We start from the raw sequence: 20,770 nt of genomic DNA, 5'->3' as shown, positions 1-20,770 counted from the left end.
AAAACTTTGGCCCAGATGGCTTCACTGTGAATTCTGCCAAACATTTAAAGAATTAACAACAATCTTTCCAAAATTCTTACAAAAAATAAAAGGGAGAATACTTCTCAACTCATTCTGTGAGGTCAAGTATTACCTTAATACCAAAACCACACAAAGACAACATAAGAAACTTATAGACTAATATCTCTTATGAATATGGACACAAAAATCCTTAACAAAATACTAGGAAACCAAATGCAACAACATATAAAAAGGATTACACACCATGAGCAAGTGGAATTTATCCAGAGAATGCAAGGCTGGTTCAACATACAAAAATCAATAAATGTAATACACCATATTAAAAGAATAAAGAACGTAAGTCACACATACATTTCAATAGATACAGAAAAAGCATCTGACAGAATCCAACACGATTTCATGATAAAAGTGCTCAACAAACTAGGAATAGAAGAGAGCTTCATCTACCTGATGAAGGACATCTATGAACAATCCACAGCTAACATCATACTTAATGGTGAAACACTGAATGGCTTCCCCTAAGATCAGAAACACGATGAGGATGTCCACTTATCGCTTCTATTCAACACTGTACCAGAGGTTCTATCCAGGGCCTAGAAAGCTCTGCTTAGGCAAGAAAAAGAAATAAAACATATCCAGCCTGGACAGGAAGAAGTAAAACTATGTGTATTGCAGATGACATGATCTTGTACGTAGAAAATCCTAAGGATCCACAAAAAAACAATTAGAGCCAATAAATTAGTTCGGCAAGGTTGAAGGATACAAGATGAATACACAAAACTTAATTGTATTTCTATACATTAGCAATAAGCAATTCAAAAATGAAATTAAGAAAGCTTTCCATTTATAATAGCACCCCCAAAATAAAATACTTAGGAAAAAATGTAACAAAAGTGGGAAGACTTCACTACAAAACATTGCCGAAAGAAATTTTAAAAGACCCAAATAACTGGATAGGCACTCCACGTGCATGGATTGAAACAGTATTGTTAAGATAGCAAAGCTCCCTAAATTGATCTACAGATTCAACACAATCCTTATCAAAATCCCAGTTAGCTCTTTTGCAGAAATGGACGAGCTGACCCTAAAATTCATATGGAAACGGAAGGAATCCTAAACGGCTAAAACAATCTTGCTAAAGAACAAAGTTGGAGGAACTCACACTTCCCTATTTCAAACCTTACTACAAAGATACAGTAATCAAGACACTGTGATACTGGCATAAGGCTAGACAAATATCAATAGGATAAAAATGAGCCTTCCAAAAGAAACCCTTACATTTATGGTCAACTGGTTTTCAACAAGGGAGCCCAGACAATTCACTGGACAAAGAAAAGTCTTTTTTAAAATGGTACTGGGACAACTGGATTTTCATATATAAAAGAATGAACTGGCACTCCAACCTCACACCACGTACAAACAATTAGCTCAAAATAGACCACAGACCTAAATGTTAAGAGCTAAAACTATAAAAATCTTACGAGAAAGGATTAAGCAATGGTTTCTTAGATATGACACTGAAAGTGCAAGCAACAAAAGGAAAAATAGATTGCATTTCATCAAAATTAAAACTTCTGTGCTTCATGTAGAAAATAAACTTATGGTTACTGGGGGGCTAAATGGGGGGAGGAATAAAGTGGAAGGCTGGGATTGACACATACGCAATACTACATATAAAATAGATAACTAATAAGGACCTACTATATAGCTCAGGGAACTCTACTCGATACTCTGTAATGGCCTATATGGGAAAAGAATCTAAAAAAGAGTGGATATATGTATAACAGACTCACTTTGCTGTACACCTGAAACTACCACAACATTGTAAATCAACACTATACCCCAATAAAATGTAAACAAAACAAAAAAAGATGCTTTCATTAGGTTAAACAAACAAAAATAAATAAATAAAAACTTTTGTGCTTCAAAGGACACCATCAAGAAAGTTAAAGACAACCCACAAAATGCAAGAAAATATTTGCATTTCATATATCTAAAGATCTGTATCAAGAACATATAAAGAAATCTTCAACTTAATAAAATGATAAATAACCCAACTAAAAAATGGGTAAAAGATTTTAATAGACACTTCTCCAAAGAAGATAAACAAATGCAAATCAAAACCATAATGAGACACTAATTCACACCCAGTAGGATGGCTATAATCAAAAAGACAGACAACATCAAATGTTGGCAAGGACGTGGAGAAGCTGGAACTCTCATGCTTTGCTGGTATGACTGTAAATGGTGCAGCCATTTTGGAAAACAGTCTGGCAGTTTCTCAAAATGTTAAACACAGCTACCATGTGACCCAGCAATTCCACTCTTAGGTATATACTCAAGAAAACTGAAAACATATGTCCATGTAAAAACTGGTATATGAATGTTCATAGCAACATTTTTCATAATAGCCCAAAGGTGGAAAACACCTAAATGTCCATCAACTAATAAACCAAATGTGGTATACCCATACACTGAAATATCATTCAGCCATAAAAAGGAATGAAGTATTGCTACATGATGTAACACGCATGAACTTCAAAAACATGCTAAGTGAAAGAAGTCAGACACAAATGCCACATATTCTATGATTCCATTTAAGAAATGTCCGGAATAGGCAAATCCACAGAGACAGAAAGTAGGCTAGTGGTTGCCAGGTACAGGGGGAAGGAGAACAGGGAGTGACTGTTAAGAGGTATGGTGTTTCTTTTTGGGGTGATGGAAATGTTCTGAAATGAGATAGTGCAATGTTACACAACTCCATAAATATACTAAAAACCATTAAACCTTAAAAGTGTGAATTTTATGATATATGAACACTTAAGACCCAGCAATTCCACTCCTAAACTTACACCCAAGATGGACTTTCGTACGAATAAAGCAGGAGGCATATACAAAACTGTTCACAGTCATCCAGCAGTAATGTGGATAAATCTTGGCAATTTTTTTTTTTTTTTTTTTTGCAGTATGCGGGCCTCTCACTGCTGTGGCCTTTCCCGTTGCGGAGCACAGGCTCAGCGGCCATGGCTCACGGGCTTAGCCGCTCCATGACATGTGGGATCTTCCCGGACCGGGGCACGAATCTGTGTCCCCTGTATCAGCATGCGGACTCTCAACCACTGCGCCACCAGGGAAGCCCAATCTTGGCAATTTTAAGTGAAAAAAGTTCCCCAAATTACATCAGCATAATATCCTTTTATAATTAGAAATATGTACATAATGTAAAAGAACACATATAAATTCAGTAAGACTATTATAAAGAAAAACAAAGGACTGATAAAAGATGATAGTTTCCTCAGGGTGAGAAAAGAAGGGGGACAGGTTAATTCAGAGTATCATTTGGTTAGATGCAGGTTACTGTCAAACCCTAGCTTTTGCTTTGGGTGGTAATATCTTGGGTGCTTATTACATTATTAAAAATAACTAGCTAATTAACTAAATAAAAGTGGGTTATGTGCACGGACCAATGAATGATGAGGGTGTATTACAAACCAAAGACTATGATCGTTCTAATTATCTGCACCTGTGGTCCAATGGGAACAAAGCATAAAGCAGCTGGAGCTCCAGATCCCGCCCCTGCCTTCTGGGGGACTTCCCTCTTCCCACCTCAGAAGAAGACTGAAGGTCTATTCTCTGGAAACGATAAAACACAAGGTCTTTGATCTGGAAGACCACAGGCCCACCATACTGAAAAGCGAAAGTTTAAAGCCTGAATGTTGAGGCTCTCTTGTCTTTTTCTGAACTTGGCTCCAAGAATACTAACATTAGTGTCTGGTGTGTAACCTCAAAGCTTATCTGGGGAATGTGACCAGTCCCAGAGAAAAGACCTAAAGCTGCTGACATCAGGGGCTCCCCAAGGAAATGGCCCAGTCTAATCACCCACGGGATAAGCCTCACCTGGTGCACACAGGCCTTTCAGTGATCCACCTTTATAAAATTCGGACAGACAGGGAGCACTAGCCATTGGGCAAAGAGCCTGTGCCAGTTATCCCCAGCCTCAGAACCACTGCTCTTTGTAGCACTGGAGCTAGAATGCATAAGCATTTTCCATTTGCCAGGCCCTTTTTAAAATTTAGCACAGGAGCCACGGGCTCAAGGTGTCAGGAATTCTCGTAGAAAAGCTGTAGCTGCGCCCCAGGCCCAGGTTCTCCCCCACCCAGCTGCAGCTTCTGGAGCCTCTGCAGCTGTTCAGACCTTATTTCAGACAAATGTCTCCCTCATCTGGTGAGTGGCTCTATGGACCAGTTATGGCCCTCACCCTCAAGTTTTTTCACTCCTGGCCGGTTGTACTTTCTGTGGAAACCTTACCTTCCTTGAAGAGGCATGACTCTCAGACTTGGTGGGGGTGGGCCCAACTAAGTCCTTAGTTCCCTGAGTGTCCACATGCACTCTGCCTAGGAGTAGCTGCTGGTTTCCACCTGCTACTTTTGGACACCAGAGAGTCCTCTTTCACCTCTTTGAGAAGTAAGCAACCTTCTACTGGTTAACAATATTTTATGTTAAATTTTCTCAACTCGAAGTGTGTGGTTTCTGTCTCCTGACTGGACCCTGGAAACAGCCCACAGGATGGAGAAAGTGTGACCTGAAGACTGCTGAGATGAGTGTCACCAGGCCTTCTGTGTGGCAAGCCCTGATTCTTGGGCTAAATTTTTTTTTTTTTAATTTATTTTTAGCTGTGTTGGGTCTTCGTTGCTGTGCGCGGGCTTTCTCTAGTTGCGGCAAGCAGGGGCTACTCTTCATTGCAGTGTGGGGGCTTCTCATCGCGGTGGCTTCTCTTGTTGCAGAGCACCGGCTCTAGGTGCGTGGGCTCAGTAGTTGTGGCTCGTGGGCTCTAGAGTGCAGGCTCAGTAGTTGTAGAACACAGGCTTAGCTGCTCCGAGGCATGTGGGATCTTCCCAGACCAGGGCTCAAACCTATGTCTCCTGCATTGGCAGGCGGATTCTTAACCATTGCACCACCAGGGAAGTCTTAAATTTTTTTTAAAAAGGAAAGGAAGTGCCTTTCTGCCACTATCACCTTGCAGTGTCCCCGCAGTGGTCCTTACTTAAAAATTCTAACACTGTCACCTGGTAAAGGGGAAATGTACAGAAAAAGAAATCTGTCATGGCTCAGCTCTGAATAACATTTATATGCTAGTGTAAATGCTGGAAATTGATCTAATCCAAATTACATTATATTGGGAGGATAGAGCGGTGGAAAACACAAACGTGTGTCATGGGGTCGGTGTGTATGTGTATATGAGAGAAATCATCTTTCATAATGGAATGCCAACAGATAATGCCCACAAATGAAAAATCAACAAGTGGAAATATATGCATATTTAGAGACATGGAAGCATATATCCAAAAAGACACATATAAAAATGTTCATAGGAGACTTCCCTGGTGGTGCAGTGGGTAAGACTGTGCTCCCAATGCAGGGGGCCTGGGTTTGATCCCTGGTCAGGGAACTAGATCCCACACGCACGTCGCAACTAAGAGTTTGCATGCCACAACGAAGGAGCCCGCCTGCCACAACTAAGACCCAGTGCAACCAAATAAATAAATATTAAAAAAAAAAAGAATGTTCATAGAAGCTTTATTTATAATAGTAAAACAGGGCTTCCCTGGTGGCCCAGTGGATAAGAATCTGCCTGCCAATGCAGGCGACACAGGTTCGATCCCTGGTCCAGCAAGATCCCACATGCCGTGGAGCAACTAAGCCCACGTGCCACAACTACTGAGCCTGCGCTCTAGAGCCCGCAAGCCACAACTACTGAGCCCTCGTGCCACAACTACTGAAGCCCGTGTGCCTAGAGCCCATGCTCTAAGAAAAGAAGCCACCACAGTGAGAAAGCCATGCATCGCAATGAATAGTAGCCCCTGCTCGCCCCAACTACAGAAAGCCCACATGCAGCAATGAAGACCCAACACAGCCAAAAATAAATAAATAAAATTTAAAAAATAATAATAAATAAATATAATAGTAAAACAAAAACAGAAGATTGGAAACAACCCAAATGTTCATAGGAACATCCATGGTATATAACAATGGACTGCTACACAGAATAAAAGAATGAACTACTGATACATAGAATGACATGGTTGAATCTCAAAGACTATACCGAGCAAAAGAAGCCAGACCCAGAAGAGTGTACACTGTAATTACGTTTATATAAAGTTTAAGAACAGGCAAGATAATGTATAGCGGTGACAGAATAGTGAATACCTTGTTTGGGGAGGGGGATTATAGCGATTAGGAAAGGGCATGAGGGAAACTTATGGGGATGATGGAAATGCTCTGTATCTTGATTTGGTGGTGGTTACAAAGGAGTATATGTATGTAATATAAAAGGTCACTGAGATGCACTTATGATTTGTGTCCTTTACTATATGCAAGTAAATAATTAAAGAGGCAAAACCCAAAAGAATCAGCTAAAAGAATTAATCTAAGAAGAAGGAAATAGGGTGAGTGGCAGATTCTTTGTAATAAGCCCTGCAGAACTTCTCTACTCTAAAATATGTGTGAATTTGTACCTTTGATAAAATAAAATCTCAATGAAAGAAAAAAACTATGGGCTTTGGAGTTAGCTTGACCTGGATTCAAACCACTTGCTATCTGGACAATGGTGGCAAGTTACGCTGCCTCTCTGGCCCTTAGTTTCTCCATTTTAAAATAAGTCTAGGGCTTCCCTGGTGGCGCAGTGGTTGGGAGTCCGCCTGCCAATGCAGGGGACTCGGGTTCGTGCCCCAGTCCGGGAAGATCCCACATGCCGCGGAGCAGCTGGGCCCGTGAGCCATGGCTGCTGAGCCTGCGCGTCCGGAGCCTGTGCTCCGCAACGGGAGAGGCCACAGCAGTGAGAGGCCCGCATACCGCAAAAAAATAAATAAATAAATAAAATAAAATAAAATAAGTCTAATAGAACCACATGAAAAATAACTGAGTTTGTACCTAAAAGTACTTGTCAAAGTGCTTTACAGAGAATGAGTACTCAGTAAATGCTAATTTTCTCCCCACCAACCATTTTCCTTCAGTACAGAGACTACAGTTGAGCCTGCATTACTCCTATTTATATTGTTTTCATCTCCCCAACTCCAGACACCTCACAGCTCTCCAAACTCATTGCTCATTTATTCCTTCTTCATAGGTCATCTGTGATGTTGTGATTTATAATAAGAAATATGTGTCTGGTCTTCATCCACTCCTGGCACAGAGCTCCTATAATGCTTGGAATTTCCAAACTGATGAGATTGATAAAGGTATCTTTTTTTGTTGACGATGTGATTTTAGGAAAGCCCCTAAGTAACTTCTAAGTGGAACCAGCCCCTGTGAGTAGAGGGTGGGAACTTTCAATCCCACCCAGTCCCCACCTCTGGGGAGGGGAGAGGAGCTGGCCATTGAATTGATTGCCACATAATCATGCCTCTGTAATGAAGCCTCCATAGGATGGGAGTGGCAGAGCTTCCGGGTTGGTGAAGGCGTGGAAGTTCTGGGAGACTGGTGCACCCTAGAGGGCATGGGAGCTCCGTGCCCCTTTCCATATGACTTGCCCTATGCATCTCTTTCATCTGGCTGTTCCTGAGTCATATGTCCTTTTATAATAAACCCGTAATCTAGTAAGTACAATGTTTCTCTGAGTTCTGCTGAGCCGCTCCAGCAAATTAACTGAACCCAAGGAGGGGGCCGTTGGAACCTCTGATCTATATAGCTGGTTGGTCAGAAGCACAGGTGACAACCTGGAGTGGCAACTGGTGGCTGAAGTGGGGGAAGGGGGAGCAGTGGGGGTGGCCTGGTGGTTAGGGCCGAGCCCTCATCTTTTGGATCTGACCTATCTCCAGGTAGACAGTGGCATCATTGAGCTGAACTGCAGGACACCCAGCTGGTGTCTGAGAATTGTTTGGTGGTGTAGGAGAAAACACACATTGTAATTGGTGTAAGACTTCTGTTATCCAACTCACTTTCTCTCTGAAAAGAGGACTGGGATCCCCTCTTTCACGTAACAATTATCCATATAATTGTCATTTCCTCCGTGGACTTGTTTCCTCACCAGTAAGACATGGGGTTTGAACAAGATAATCTCTACGGTTCTTTCAGCACTAACATTCTTGGTTTCTTTTTCTCTGAAACTTCTATTTCTGTAAAGCCCTTCCCTCATTTGGCTCCGGAGATGCTTGGTGAGGCACATGATGTTGTCAAACATGAACAGATGGCATCTGCTCACAGGGAACAGGTGGGCGGTGGGGGCTGCCTTCTCTCCTCTCTCCAAATGCCAAGAGCCATGTGGCACTGAGTTCATGCCTCTCCCCTAAGACTGGCCTTTGCTGGGCCACGTGCATCTCACACGGCACTGAAAGTGGTAACCCACTGGGATCAGGTGAGTTCTGGGGCACCCTTCTTTCCTGAGGTGAGTAAGACTTTGCACATAAGCCAGTAAACACACCCCTCTCCTGGCTGGCACAGGCACTTACCTGCCCAAAGTGATGAGCCAAAATTATGTCCACAACATTGGTTGTCAAGCCCGAGAGCTACAAAGATAAAAACTTGGTGTCAAGGGAGTTAGCATGGGTAAAAATGTATCAAGCTGTCCACTTCACTGGTGCACTTTCTTGTATATATGTTATCCTTCAACAAATAAACAACACAACTCAGTGTCACACATTTTCATGAGATGGTGGTCCCAGGAAACCCGAGAACAAGAAACAAGTCAGAAAAAAACGAAAAGTTTTCCATCCAGGGTAATAATATAGCCTGCTTTGAAATAGGTGGCTAGAAGAAATGCTGCCATTGCTTCTTCGAAAATGTGGGACCGAGAACTCACAGCTATTAGCTGCTTCATTCCTGCCTGTATTTCTGCAGTTACACTGGGTTTACAGTTAATAAGGAACGACTTACAACTACTCCCAAGCCATCCAAAAGAAAAAACAATTTTTTCTCTTTCTTTTAGTTTTGCTATCTTCATTTCAAGTAGTGGGAGGAAATTGCTATGTTTACAGAATGTTCTTGCATTTTGAACATTTTTCTCCTAATTTTTCCCATTTCAAAACTATGCACATCACAGTCTAATAAATGCATCAATCTGTGTAAATCTGCAGACTGTTAGTCTATTTTCAGAAAAATTTCCATCTCAAATTATGTTGCTGATTCCCTTAAGCCTTCCTTCTTTGTTGCTTTTATGCTCAATTCCTACTGCTGACTTGGATCAGAGGTGAAGTACTGAGTTGGGGGTGGAGATGGACAAGAGGAAATCAGGGGGACAGATGTGGATATGGGTGGAGCAGGGTCATGGAGTCCCAGAAAGATTAAGGAAGAAAGAAGCCCAGAAATCTTCACGTGGGTTATCAGTGATCCACAGGTTATACGTTAAAGATAATAAGAATTAATAACCTATTTCATTGCATGTTTACTACTCATAAGGTCATTCTAAAGCTTTATAAGAATTTTTACTAGGTTGTATCACGTTATGAAGAGTGTTCAGGTAAGTTTTAATGTACCCACATCCTAGATAGGAATTAAAACAAATTTTAAATAAGTCAGGTTGTAAGAAAGAATTTCCATAGCATCTGGCAATAGCGTTGTTAATATATTTCATCCAAAGCTAGGAAATACATCATTTCTCCAGAAGTTATATGTGGGGAGGAATGGATAAACTTTTTAGAATCTGATCTGCTGGCAGGTGGAATAGTTTAACATTTTAAAGTAACTATGAAAGCGATACATGTTTATCATAGAAAATTAGGAAAACAAAGAATACATAAAATAAAAATAAGAATCATCTGTAATGCTACCAGCCAAAGATGTAACTACCAGTAGCAAATTATTTCCCTTATAAATGCATATACGTATTTAACAAAATTTTATTATCTGTTTTTTTAAACATGAGAATTTTCACATTTCCTTAAATAATCAAAAAAAAACCCCATAAGTTTTTGGTTGCATAGTATTCCATTCGTGACCGAGACTCACAGACAATGACGAATCAAAGAAGCAAGATACACAAGAATATATATTCTATTATTCCAAGGATACGAAGTTTAAGAATATATAAAACCAATCTATGGTGGTAGAAGTCAGAATAACAGTTACTTCTGGGAAAGGGAGGAAGTATTAAGCACAGAGCTGGAAATATTCTGTATATTGACTAAGTGGTGATTACATGTGTAAACATTCATCAAGCTGTACACTTAAAACTTCTTGCCCTTGACTGTATGAATGAAAAAATAAAAATAAAAACCAGATAAGCCATTTTGAGAAGGGACCAAGAGATGAGCCAATGGACACTGGTCTTACTTTGGAAGCTGCCCAGTCAATCCAGCCTTTGGCACAAGGGTCAACGTTAATGAGCACGAGACCTTCCACGAGCTCTGGGTGATTGAGCTGAAACAAGACAAAGACAACAGTAAAGAGCCCCACTCTCAGCTTCTTCTAAAAATACTGCAGCACGGTTAGTCACCTCTTACAAGGCCTCAATGCCTCAGATTTGAAAGTAAGAAAGGTCAGAGAGGTGCTAGGGAGGATATTTAGAAAAGTAGCTCTATAAATCTAGCTTAGCATCTGGAAAACCAGCTTCCTAAACTACCATCACATGATCTCGCCTGGCAAAGATCCACAGGGGAGACGGTTTTTATTTCCACAGCAGAGGACGGCACCTGGTGTCTCTACAGTTGTTTGGCTCATGGTGGGTCTCCCCTGCTGGGGCAGTGCCCTTGGGACTACAGAGCATAAGGGGCTACTGAGGCTTAGACTGGCTATTTCATACTCATACACCTTGTCCCCAATAGCACCTTCTTAAGTTTTTTCCTAAAACCACATGAATAGGTGATACCACCCTCCAGAAGACTGCCCTTCACCCAGGAGGCATTTGGGAAAGAGTTCCTTAAATAAAAATCAATAAGAACATTTCTATGTAAACTAAAAACTTTCCAGCTTACTTTTCCCCCTCCGATTATGTTCACTATAGAAAATTTGATAAACAGAGAAATTATAAAAAGCAGAAAATAAAATCTCATATTATCTAACCACACAACATCAACCTGTTAGTATTTTCATGTTTTCTTTCAGTTCTTTCCTATGCCTATGACAAACTTTATGTGCATCTGTATTCTAACCTTTTTGTTAAGGTTATGGTGTATGTGAATTGCATATCATTACAAGCTCTTCTTACAAAATTTTAATGGTTGTAAGAAATTCCACCATTAAGTATTCTCTGAGAATTATTTTTATTGATGATATCTTGCCCTCATCTGTTATTCTTCAGGTGTTATAAGTACAAAGCAAGGCCTTATACAAACCTGTATCTGTTGACAGAATTTATAGAAAAACTGACATGAGATCCCACAACAGTTCCTTGTCGTTTAACACAGCAGTAAGAGCTGTGACCTAGGCAGTGCCTCAAGGGTGTTGAGACCAATCCTCCATGTACTTACTGCAAATCTGCTGAGGATGTAAGCTCCAGCTCCAACTCCAACCCCAATGATGCCTTTCAGACTGTGAACGGGACACACCAATATTGATAGGGTTAACTCATTTGGAGGTAGGATGGCATAATGAAAAGAATGCACTTGGGTTCAAATCTGGTTCTGATGCTTACTGGATGCAGAATTTGGTCAGGTTTCTTTAACTTCCTGAGCCTGGGTTCCCTACCTATAAAACAAGAATATGACCACCTACTTCTAAGTTGATTTTACGGATTAAATGAAATATGACTAAAACCTGGGAGTCATCCTTGACAGCTCACTCTCCTAATACGTCCACATCCAACCCGTCAGCAAATCTACCTTCAAAGTATTTCCATCTGCCTGCTCCTGCTCCATTCCATCCCCTGGGCAGTATCCAGTACCAAGCTATCATTGTCACTTACTTGCCTGATTGTTGTAACAGTTTAACTGGTCCCTTGCTTTTTCTCTTTTACCCCTCCCTAAACCATTCTCTCCACAGCTGGAGTAATTTCTTTTTAAAAATGTAAATTGCTTTACAGATGTGCAATTTACACATCTAGAGTGATCATTTTAAAAGACTAAATTGGATAGCACTTAAAACCCTTCGGTGTTTTTTGTCTTTTGAATAAAATCCCAAATTCTTACCTGATCTGTGAGACCTGTGCAATCTGGTCCTTGTCTATTTCTCAGATTTCACCCTGTGCCTTTCTCCCACTTGCTCACTTGGCTCAGGCCTTTTGGACATATTCCTTCTGTCTGGAATCCTCTTGTCCTGGCTCTCTGTTTAGGTAACTCCTTTTTATCCTCCAGGCCTCAATCTAAAGGACTCCTCCTTAGAGAGGCAATCCTCCATTAGCCTTATCTGTGTACACCCTGCCCTTATCCTCTATCACAACATCCCCACTGACTTCTTCTATAGCACGTAAGTTGTGACTATTTGTTTGCTTCCTCGTTGTCAATTATTTCCCACACCAAAATGTAAGCTCCACACTCCACGAGGGTAGTGACGATACTGTTTTGCTCATCGTCATATCCCCCAGATCAGACACATAGTAGAAAGTGCGAAAAAACAAAAAACAAAAACCATGCGAAAGAACTGCAGAATGAACTTACTTTAAGTGGGTGAGAACAGGAGGCAGCATTTCGGCCAGCTCATCCATTGTCGGATACTGGTACCTGAAATCCAGAAGGATACCTCCTTACATACATTAGAATGCACTCACAGTTCCCAATCACTAGAACAGCTAGAAAAGTACAGGGTTCTTAGATAAAAGCATTCCCTTTACCAAAGGCTCAAAGGAGGTGATGTGGTACCCGGAAATGATTGTGGCATGTTGTGTGACTCTCTACAACGGCCACACTAAGAGGAAAGTAAAAAACAAACCAAAAAACTCCTACATGTTTCTATGACCTGAAGAGTGATCTCTGGAACAAGAGGAAGCCATTTGAAAAGAACAGGTAATACGGTTCTCTCCGGGGTATTTCCAAACCCCTAATAACCACTTCATTTGGGGTTCAGGCTCAATAAACTTCCAGCAGTAAGAGTCAACCTACTGCTCTTGGTCTGCTGCTTAGGTTTAGGCAGCTAAGTGCAAAAGTAAACAAAACTTTACTGGGCCTAGGCACATAGTCGCAAATCCTGGGCTGCTCATCATAGAGGCTGATTTGTTTTACTTAGGCCTAGAATAACCCGGTTACTTTATTATTTGCTTTTGAATTTGGTTCATGATCTAAGCCACTGGATCCTAAGATGGTCAGGCAAGCCCGAAACTGACTCAGACCAAGAATCCAAGAGAAGTAGGAAGTGTCCATAGAAATTACAGCATCAAAGATGGAAGGGATCTTCAGACAACCCCCTACATATGGGGCAGGATCTGCTCTACGTTTGACAGGGAAGTCAGCCTGCCTCTGCTTCAAACACTTCAAGCACTGGAGTGCTCTTGAGCCATTGTACGTAAAATAGAAAAAAGGAACTGGATCTAAATCTTGTTGGATATAAACTGGTCACCGGCCAATTTGTGTTTAAGAGACAGAATAGCTTGGACATAGTCAATAACATAGATTCTAGAGCCAGAATGCCCAGGTTAAAATCCCAGCTCTATTACTTATTTGTTACGTAAGCTTGGCCAAGGTACTTAATATCTCTGGGCCTTAATATCCTCCCCTGTACAATGGGAATAACAGTAAACCTATCCCATAGGGTTGGAAGGATCAAATGAGTTAATAAATGTAAAGTATGCAATGCAGCGTCAAGAATACTGTTTGAGTACTAGGGAAGTGTTAGCTATGATTCTAACACTGCAATGGTCCATTTCACAGCAGTCACTGGCAAAGGCAGCTCCGGAGATGAGTAAAGGGAGAGGGGAAGAATTAGCATTCCACAGCTTGTGCTTTCATTCCTCCTCCAAGGTCTCCTCAATAATTATGCTGTCCAGGGAAGAGTCAGGGACACTGTGGCTCCACCATGCAAAGCAGGCTTAGGATGAGGCTGAGAGCTCCATGCCCATGTCCAGTTAAATGCACCTCTAGCTGACAGGGCAGCTCCTCCAAATAAACGGTTATACTGATATTCAAATTCCTGTCACCAGACTGAAAGTAAGGGTGGGGAGGTGCTCCCAGGAAGCTCAGAGGGATCTGAGTTTGGGCCTAGGTAGTTGGGAGTTTCAGGGAGGGACACACACAAAAAAAACAGATGAGGAAGGAGACAGTTAAAAGACAGTGAGAAGTGGGTGTTCCAGACACTAATGCCTTGTGACTGGCTCCCATTCGTGGAGGGCCATTCCTGGATATGGGAAAACATGCAGTTTTCGTGAATAGAGTGTACGTAACAGTCCTCTCAGAACAAGGAGAGAAAATATGCAGATGGTCGGTTGACAAGTATAACCTGTAGGCTGTGCTAAAACCAGCCTGGAGGGAAGCACACGGCTACTGTTCCCTCTGGAGCTTAACCGTTTGCTCTCTGAGTGCATGTCTTCCAGAAGGTCTTGCTTGTGGTCTTACCCAGCTGGGAAAGAGGGTGCACCTTCCTGCTGGCCTGGGGCATCAACATGACAGACAGCAAAGTGCTGGGTGATCTCCTGCATATCCTCAAAGTTAAAGAATGCATTGAAACAGGATTTATCTGCAAGAGCAAAACACTCATAAGTCACGAGCTCTCCATTTCTCCCCAATTTTCCTCTACTCAATCAATTCCACATCATCGTCCTCTTTCATCCCCTTTTAATCACTGTTTCACTAAAGTGAAGTGTCTGAACAATCTGTCTGATTCAAGCTGTCCTAAAGGCTGACTACCAGACATCTTAACAACTTGAAGAGGATAACTAATCCTCAATTCTACAGAATGTCTACAAAGAGGAAATCAATCCTGGTGTTTCACAAGACAATCTTACACCCATAATACTGTCATTTTTCATGCATCTTATTCCCCTACCTAACAGAGAGATACTGACCGTATCCCAAGAACCCGGCTAAAGTGAGTATCTTAGGCTGCTTACATTCACCATGTGGAAGACTGTGTCTCTTGGCAAAATCGCTGGGGTGCAGGGAGGGGTTTCTGCTTCAATTTCTACCCTGTTGGTGGAACTGCTCAAATTCCTTCTCATGCTAAAGAGGCAACAAAAGCTCCAGCACTAGACTGTAACTTCAAATGCAGGCCACCTCTGAAAGCCAGAGGAGCGTGCAAGAAAACCCATGTACGTAGACTCTGTATGCCTGGGGCTAGGGCCAGAATCTTATATTACCATCTAGAGAAGTCCATTTAAAGTCACTCATATGCTAACACATATATATGGAATCTAAAAAAAAAAAAAAAAATTGTTACGAAGAACCTAGGGGCAGGACGGGAATAAAGACGCAGACCTACTAGAGAATGGACTTGAGGACATGGGGAGGGGGAAGGGTAAGCTGGGACAACGTGAGAGAGTGGCATGGACATATATACACTACCAAATGTAAAATCGATGGCTAGTGGGAAGCAGCCTCATAGCACAGGGAGATCAGCTCGGTGCTTTGTGACCACCTAGAGGGGTGGGATAGGGAGGGTGGGAGGGAGGGAGATGCAAGAGGGAAGAGATATGGGGATATATGTATACGTCTAGCTGATTCACTTTGTTATAAAGCAGAAACTAACACACCATTGTAAAGCAATTATACTCCAATAAAGATGTTAAAAAATTAATTAATTAATTAAAGTCACTCATGACAGGCTATAATAAGAATACTTTTACTAATTTATTGAAGAGCTCACAACAAAGTTAAGTTCAAGCTCTGAATTTTCTAACCCGAAATATGAAAAAAACCAAAGCACAGATTGTTTTTTAAAAAAAACTGATTTTAGTTCTACTTTCTTAAACAGTTCATCATATAATCTTTAGTCCTTTAGCAGATATGACACAAAGTGAGATATAATCCCAGTATCCCCCAAAACGCATTCAACTGCATACTTCCCAGGAACTTTAATTCTGCCATTAACATGTAGCCATGAGGAGGGAAGGTTAAGGTATAGAGGAGAAAGCCTATGGTTTATCAGAATACTGGGGTTTCTTGTGTGTTTTAAAAAAATATACAAAGAATATGTATTATAATAAAATAGGGAAGGTATAAAATCAAATACATACGATTGAGGCCAATGTCATGGTATGTCAGAATAACTGGTCTGTTTCCCTTCGGTAGGCCTCTTATAGTGACGTGGACCATACCGTGAGTTGTTTCTATATCATGTTCCTGTAACAAGAGAACATAAAGGTCTCAGCAAGGGCAGAACAGACTTCCCAGGTTACTGAAGTTTCACAATACCCAGTTCACTGCTGTTTCCCACTAGCTGGGGCAGGACACATCATAGCTGAATTATAAGCCAACTAGACGGATGTTATATCATACAGAATATTCCTACTTTTTAATTCCTTCCAGATAAACAAACTAAGGAAAAATATACCTTATCTACAAAGCTCACTTTCTTAAGTGGGGGAAGCCAGGGATCTGCTGAGAATATATTCGCAACTGGCTATGGCAAGGAGATCAGCAAGTTGAGTGAGGAGCCAGGTAAAACCTGGGGAAAGGAAAGTTAAGGAAGCAGAAGATGTGAAGAAGCTGCTGGGTAAAAAGGCAGAGGCTTCAGAGCCTCTAAATGCATGTTCAACAACTGATAATTTCAATAGCACCTATGGGTGTATCTGCCTAAAATCTCTCCCCTTCCCTGGGAGCTGCCCTTCTGTGTCATCCATACAGTACAGGAGTGGCTCTTGGCCGCCTTGTCTGTAGACTACAACCTTATGGCCATGGCTCACTGGAGTCACGTGGGCATCTGGTCCATGGTAGGTCAGCATCCTTCCCTGAAAATCTGTAATTGGGACTAAGAGATTCCATCCTCAGCTTGGTTCTTCTCTTGAAAAGAGAAGTAAACTTGGGAGCTTATAGTAGGCATTTCCACCACTTTAATTCCTGGTTCCGGCTGTGTGTGCTGTTAAGTTCTGAGACATCCCTGGATTGCCTCTGGTTTAAGCTATTTGGGTGGGTTTGTTCCCTGCATCCTAAAGGGTCCTAACCAAGGCAATGAGTAAAATTTAAGATGCAGCCAGAGCAGAGCTCAGGAACTGAATAAAGCTAGAACAAGATGAAATCAGAGCTACTGGGACCAGCACTAAGAGCGGTTGGGTAGAAAAAAAAGAGACTCTAGAAAAAGTAACTGAGATTTATTCCAGTCTTCTTCAACATCTGTATTTCTTAAAAATGAATTATCACACCTAGCCTAGTGAATTTTTGCTGACAAAGTCCGTACCTATCTCAGGAAGTGTTATAGTAGCTGAGACAAAATAACTCTGTCAATAAGAATCTCAACAAAGGCAAAGCACTTGCAACTTAATTTCCTACCTAATAATGAACCTCATCGGAGCCTTGGTTCCTTCTCTCATGTGGGGCACAGAACAATCTTACACTAATTGAACGTCAGTATATCTCAAATCACGGGCTGCAAGCTACAGCAGGTATCTCTCTAGCAAATCAAACCACAAGTGACTCAATATTTCTGCTATCCTCTATTACTGCTTGCTACATCCTCTTCAAAGGCTTGAAAAGGGGGAATAAGAAATGAAGGAGAGAATCAGGCACTGTGAACTGGCTATGAAATAAAGTACAGGGTTTGGATGGGAGGAATATAAAGACATAAATTCCTGTTGCTGTATGAACATTTCTCACGTGGTTATATCACTTATTGAGGAACCCCCTCCACCACCATCATCAGGCTCATTCCCTAAACAACTACGTATCTAGTGAAGCCCTACTACCAGACCCTGGACTGACCTCTGGGCACAAAACAGTGAACAAGAGAGATGTGATCCCTGCTCTCACAGAGATTACGTTCTACACAGGGAGGCCGACAATAAACACACAAACCAACCAACCCATAACAACCGTCTGTGATCAGAGCTGTGAAAGAAATAAATAGAAAAAAAAAAAAAAAGAAAGAAATAGGATGCTGTGAAAGAAAACTGAAGAGGACGACATTAACTCTATTAGCAGTCAGGAAAGTACAAATTAAATTCAATGAGATGCAATTTCATACATATCAGAATGGCAAAAATTTTTAAGTCAGATAATGCCAAGTGTTGGCCAAGATGTAGAGAAATAAGAACTTTCATACACTATTGGTAGGCATGTAACCTGGAACGACTACTCTGGAGAAAAATTTGGTAATTTCTAGTAAAGTTAAGAGATGTCTACCCTACAGCAATTTTACTTTTAGGGATAATCTAAAGCGATTCTCAAACACACTCACACACAAATGATATGTGCAGATATATATACATATACACTGAGGCCTTATTTATAATGTCAAAAAACTGAAAATAGTCTAATTAGTCATCAGTAAGGAAACATAAATTATGACATTCATATAATGAGATGCAGACAAAAATGAATGAACTAGAACTATAAGCATTAATACACAGAGAAAATCTTGAAAAAACAATGCTGAGTAGAAATGCAGAAGGATCTGTATATGATATATGACTTACGTATGTAGATATTTTTAAAAAGCAACACTATAGAGATTGTATATGTTTACATATATATATATATATATATTTTTAAAATATTTATTTATTTAGTTGCACTGGCTCTTAGTTGTGGCATGCAAACTCTTAGTTGCGGCATGCATGTGGGATCTATTTACCTGACCAGGGATCGAACCCAGGCCCCTGCATTGGGAGCTGGGAATCTTAATCACCGTACCAGCAGGGAAGTCCCTACATACATATATTTAAAGTATAAAAACTTGGAGAAGGAATGTACACTAAAGTTAGGACCTGATTCCTTCTGGGAGGTGATATATTCCGAAAATGAACTTAAGGAGGCTTCGATCTCTCTCATGTTACACTTCTTGAGAGAAAGAAAGAATAAAGAGGGAGACAGGGAGAAACCAGCCCCTGCCAGATGAGTGACAATACAGGAGAACCCAAATTGAAGAGAATGCGCAACCATCTGTCATCTGGACAGTCAAGTTGCTGGAGCCTTCCTGTGTCATATCTAAGCCTTCAGGAGAGTCTTGACTAAATATCCTGGCTTGGTCTCAGCTGTGATACTGAGAACTGAGGGAAAAAAACAACTTACACTTTGGCCCTAGGGTTAGCAGGACCTCCTAAGACCTGGTAATTGATGGGGATAGTGTGTGCAGGAAAAGGGAGGGTGCCAAGCGGAGGGAGGGGGATAGTGAGCTGTCAAGGAAGTTCAGAAGGATGATGAAAAGGGAGATAAAACAGATGGGGCAAAAGAGAACACATTTAAAAAGCAGACGAGGTGGCGCAGTGGTTGAGAATCTGCCTGCTAATGCAGGGGACACGGGTTCAAGCGCTGGTCTGGGAAGATCCCACATGCTGTGGAGCAACTAGGCCCGTGAGCCACAACTACTGAGCCTGCATGTCTGGAGCCTGTGCTCCGCAACAAGAGAGGCTGTGACAGTGAGAGGCCCGCGCACCGCGATGAAGAGCGGACCCCGCTCGCCGCAACGAGAGAAAGCCCACGCACAGAAACGAAGACCCAACACAGCCAATAAATAAATAAATAAATAAATAATAAAAATTAAGGAATTCCTTTAAAAAAAAGCAGACGAGGCAACAGGGCAAAGTAACTACTTTGTCATCATTTCATAATCTGGATGAAATTCAGAGTTAAAATTGGCTTACAAAATTTCACCTTTTTAGGGAGATCTTAGCCCCTACCTCCCCATAATATGCCCTCAAATTGTGTAGCGACCAAAGTATCAAAAGGCCAAGAGTCCTGGGCCCTATCTGTCAATCCTGTTGCCCTATTTGGAGCAACCCTTGGTTGTCAGTATCTCTTATGGTTTCTCTTCATTTTCAAAGTAATACAAAAAGAAAGGAGACACTCACATCCATGTGGATTTGTAAATACATCCTTTGTGACCTTATATGTGAATGGCTTGAACAAGTCTCTATCTGGAGATGAGTGTGCAGAGACCCTGGCTATGGAGCTGATTCAGTGGTCAGGCCACTGCAGGGGTGACGCTTCTGCCACCTTTCTGCTTTAGCCAACTATCAGCTGCTGCAAAGGCTGTTTCTCCAGTTACCTCACCCTTCACCCCAGCATTCTAGAGGGTATGACTGCACAGTGAAACTGTCCAATAGGCTCTGGTCATAGATCTTTCCCAGCACTCTCTGATTACTTACCATCTCCAAGACTATGCACTTTTAAAACATGATCCTTTATTCTCCAGGCTTATAAAACCACCTGAAATCGTATCGGTCCACAACATACTTCTCCATCTTAGACTGCCTCTCCCTCTTAATCAAAGATGTAGTTGAGAGATTAGGATATTACCATTAATTGATAATAATCAGTGTTCACCTTTTTTTCTGAGTCCTTTTCCTTCTGCTAGATGTGCCATCACCAGAGTTATTACACAATCTGACTTGTCATACCTCTCTGAACGTAGTTAAATTTTGATCACGTCATGTCTATTAGTGCTTCTTCCTCCCCCCGGCCAGTCTGAAACAGTTTAGGTAAACTTGTAGGACAACACACTCTTGGAAATGTCAACATTCTTTATTAGTATGAGTTTTATTCTGTTTCTAATAAGCAGGCTACTGTATGAGCCTTGGGCATAGTTTTTGTTATTTACTATATAGGAAATTTTAATATAATGCCCCCACTGCCTTACCCCTGTGTGGTGGCATAAAGTTCATTTGCACTTCATTTAATCCCGTAGTAAAAGAATCTGCCTCCACAATTACTCAGCCTTTCTGCCTATGAGTAAATCATATTTTCCTTCTTAAAGTTCTATAATACATTCTCCCTGACTCTAGCCTCAGCTCTCTCCCCTC

General features: G+C 41.3%; 1 protein-coding gene across 5 annotated transcripts in view; it reads right to left on the bottom strand.

Moving 5' to 3' along the window:
* Positions 1–20,770, bottom strand: part of NDRG3 (NDRG family member 3) — an 86,029-nt gene that overhangs the window by 17,234 nt on the left and 48,025 nt on the right. For 4 of the 5 annotated variants that reach the window (XM_033433670.2, XM_012534106.3, XM_033433671.2 and 1 more), the window contains 6 exons: positions 16,052–16,157; positions 14,436–14,556; positions 12,549–12,611; positions 11,424–11,484; positions 10,288–10,374; positions 8,469–8,525 (listed from right to left, as the gene is read on the bottom strand). In XM_033433670.2, coding sequence (XP_033289561.1) covers positions 8,469–8,525; positions 10,288–10,374; positions 11,424–11,484; positions 12,549–12,611; positions 14,436–14,556; positions 16,052–16,157 — 495 coding nt within the window. Of the gene's footprint in view, positions 1–8,468; positions 8,526–10,287; positions 10,375–11,423; positions 11,485–12,548; positions 12,612–14,435; positions 14,557–14,929; positions 15,039–16,051; positions 16,158–20,770 lie in introns of those variants that run through there. The other variant, XM_033433673.2, reaches the window with a different exon arrangement.

The sequence above is a fragment of the Orcinus orca genome, chromosome 16 (genome assembly GCF_937001465.1).
Source record: "Orcinus orca chromosome 16, mOrcOrc1.1, whole genome shotgun sequence".
NCBI classification, from domain to species: domain Eukaryota; kingdom Metazoa; phylum Chordata; class Mammalia; order Artiodactyla; family Delphinidae; genus Orcinus; species Orcinus orca.
The sequence above is the reverse complement of the archived record's forward strand: the minus strand, read 5'-3'. Positions and strand labels throughout refer to the sequence as shown.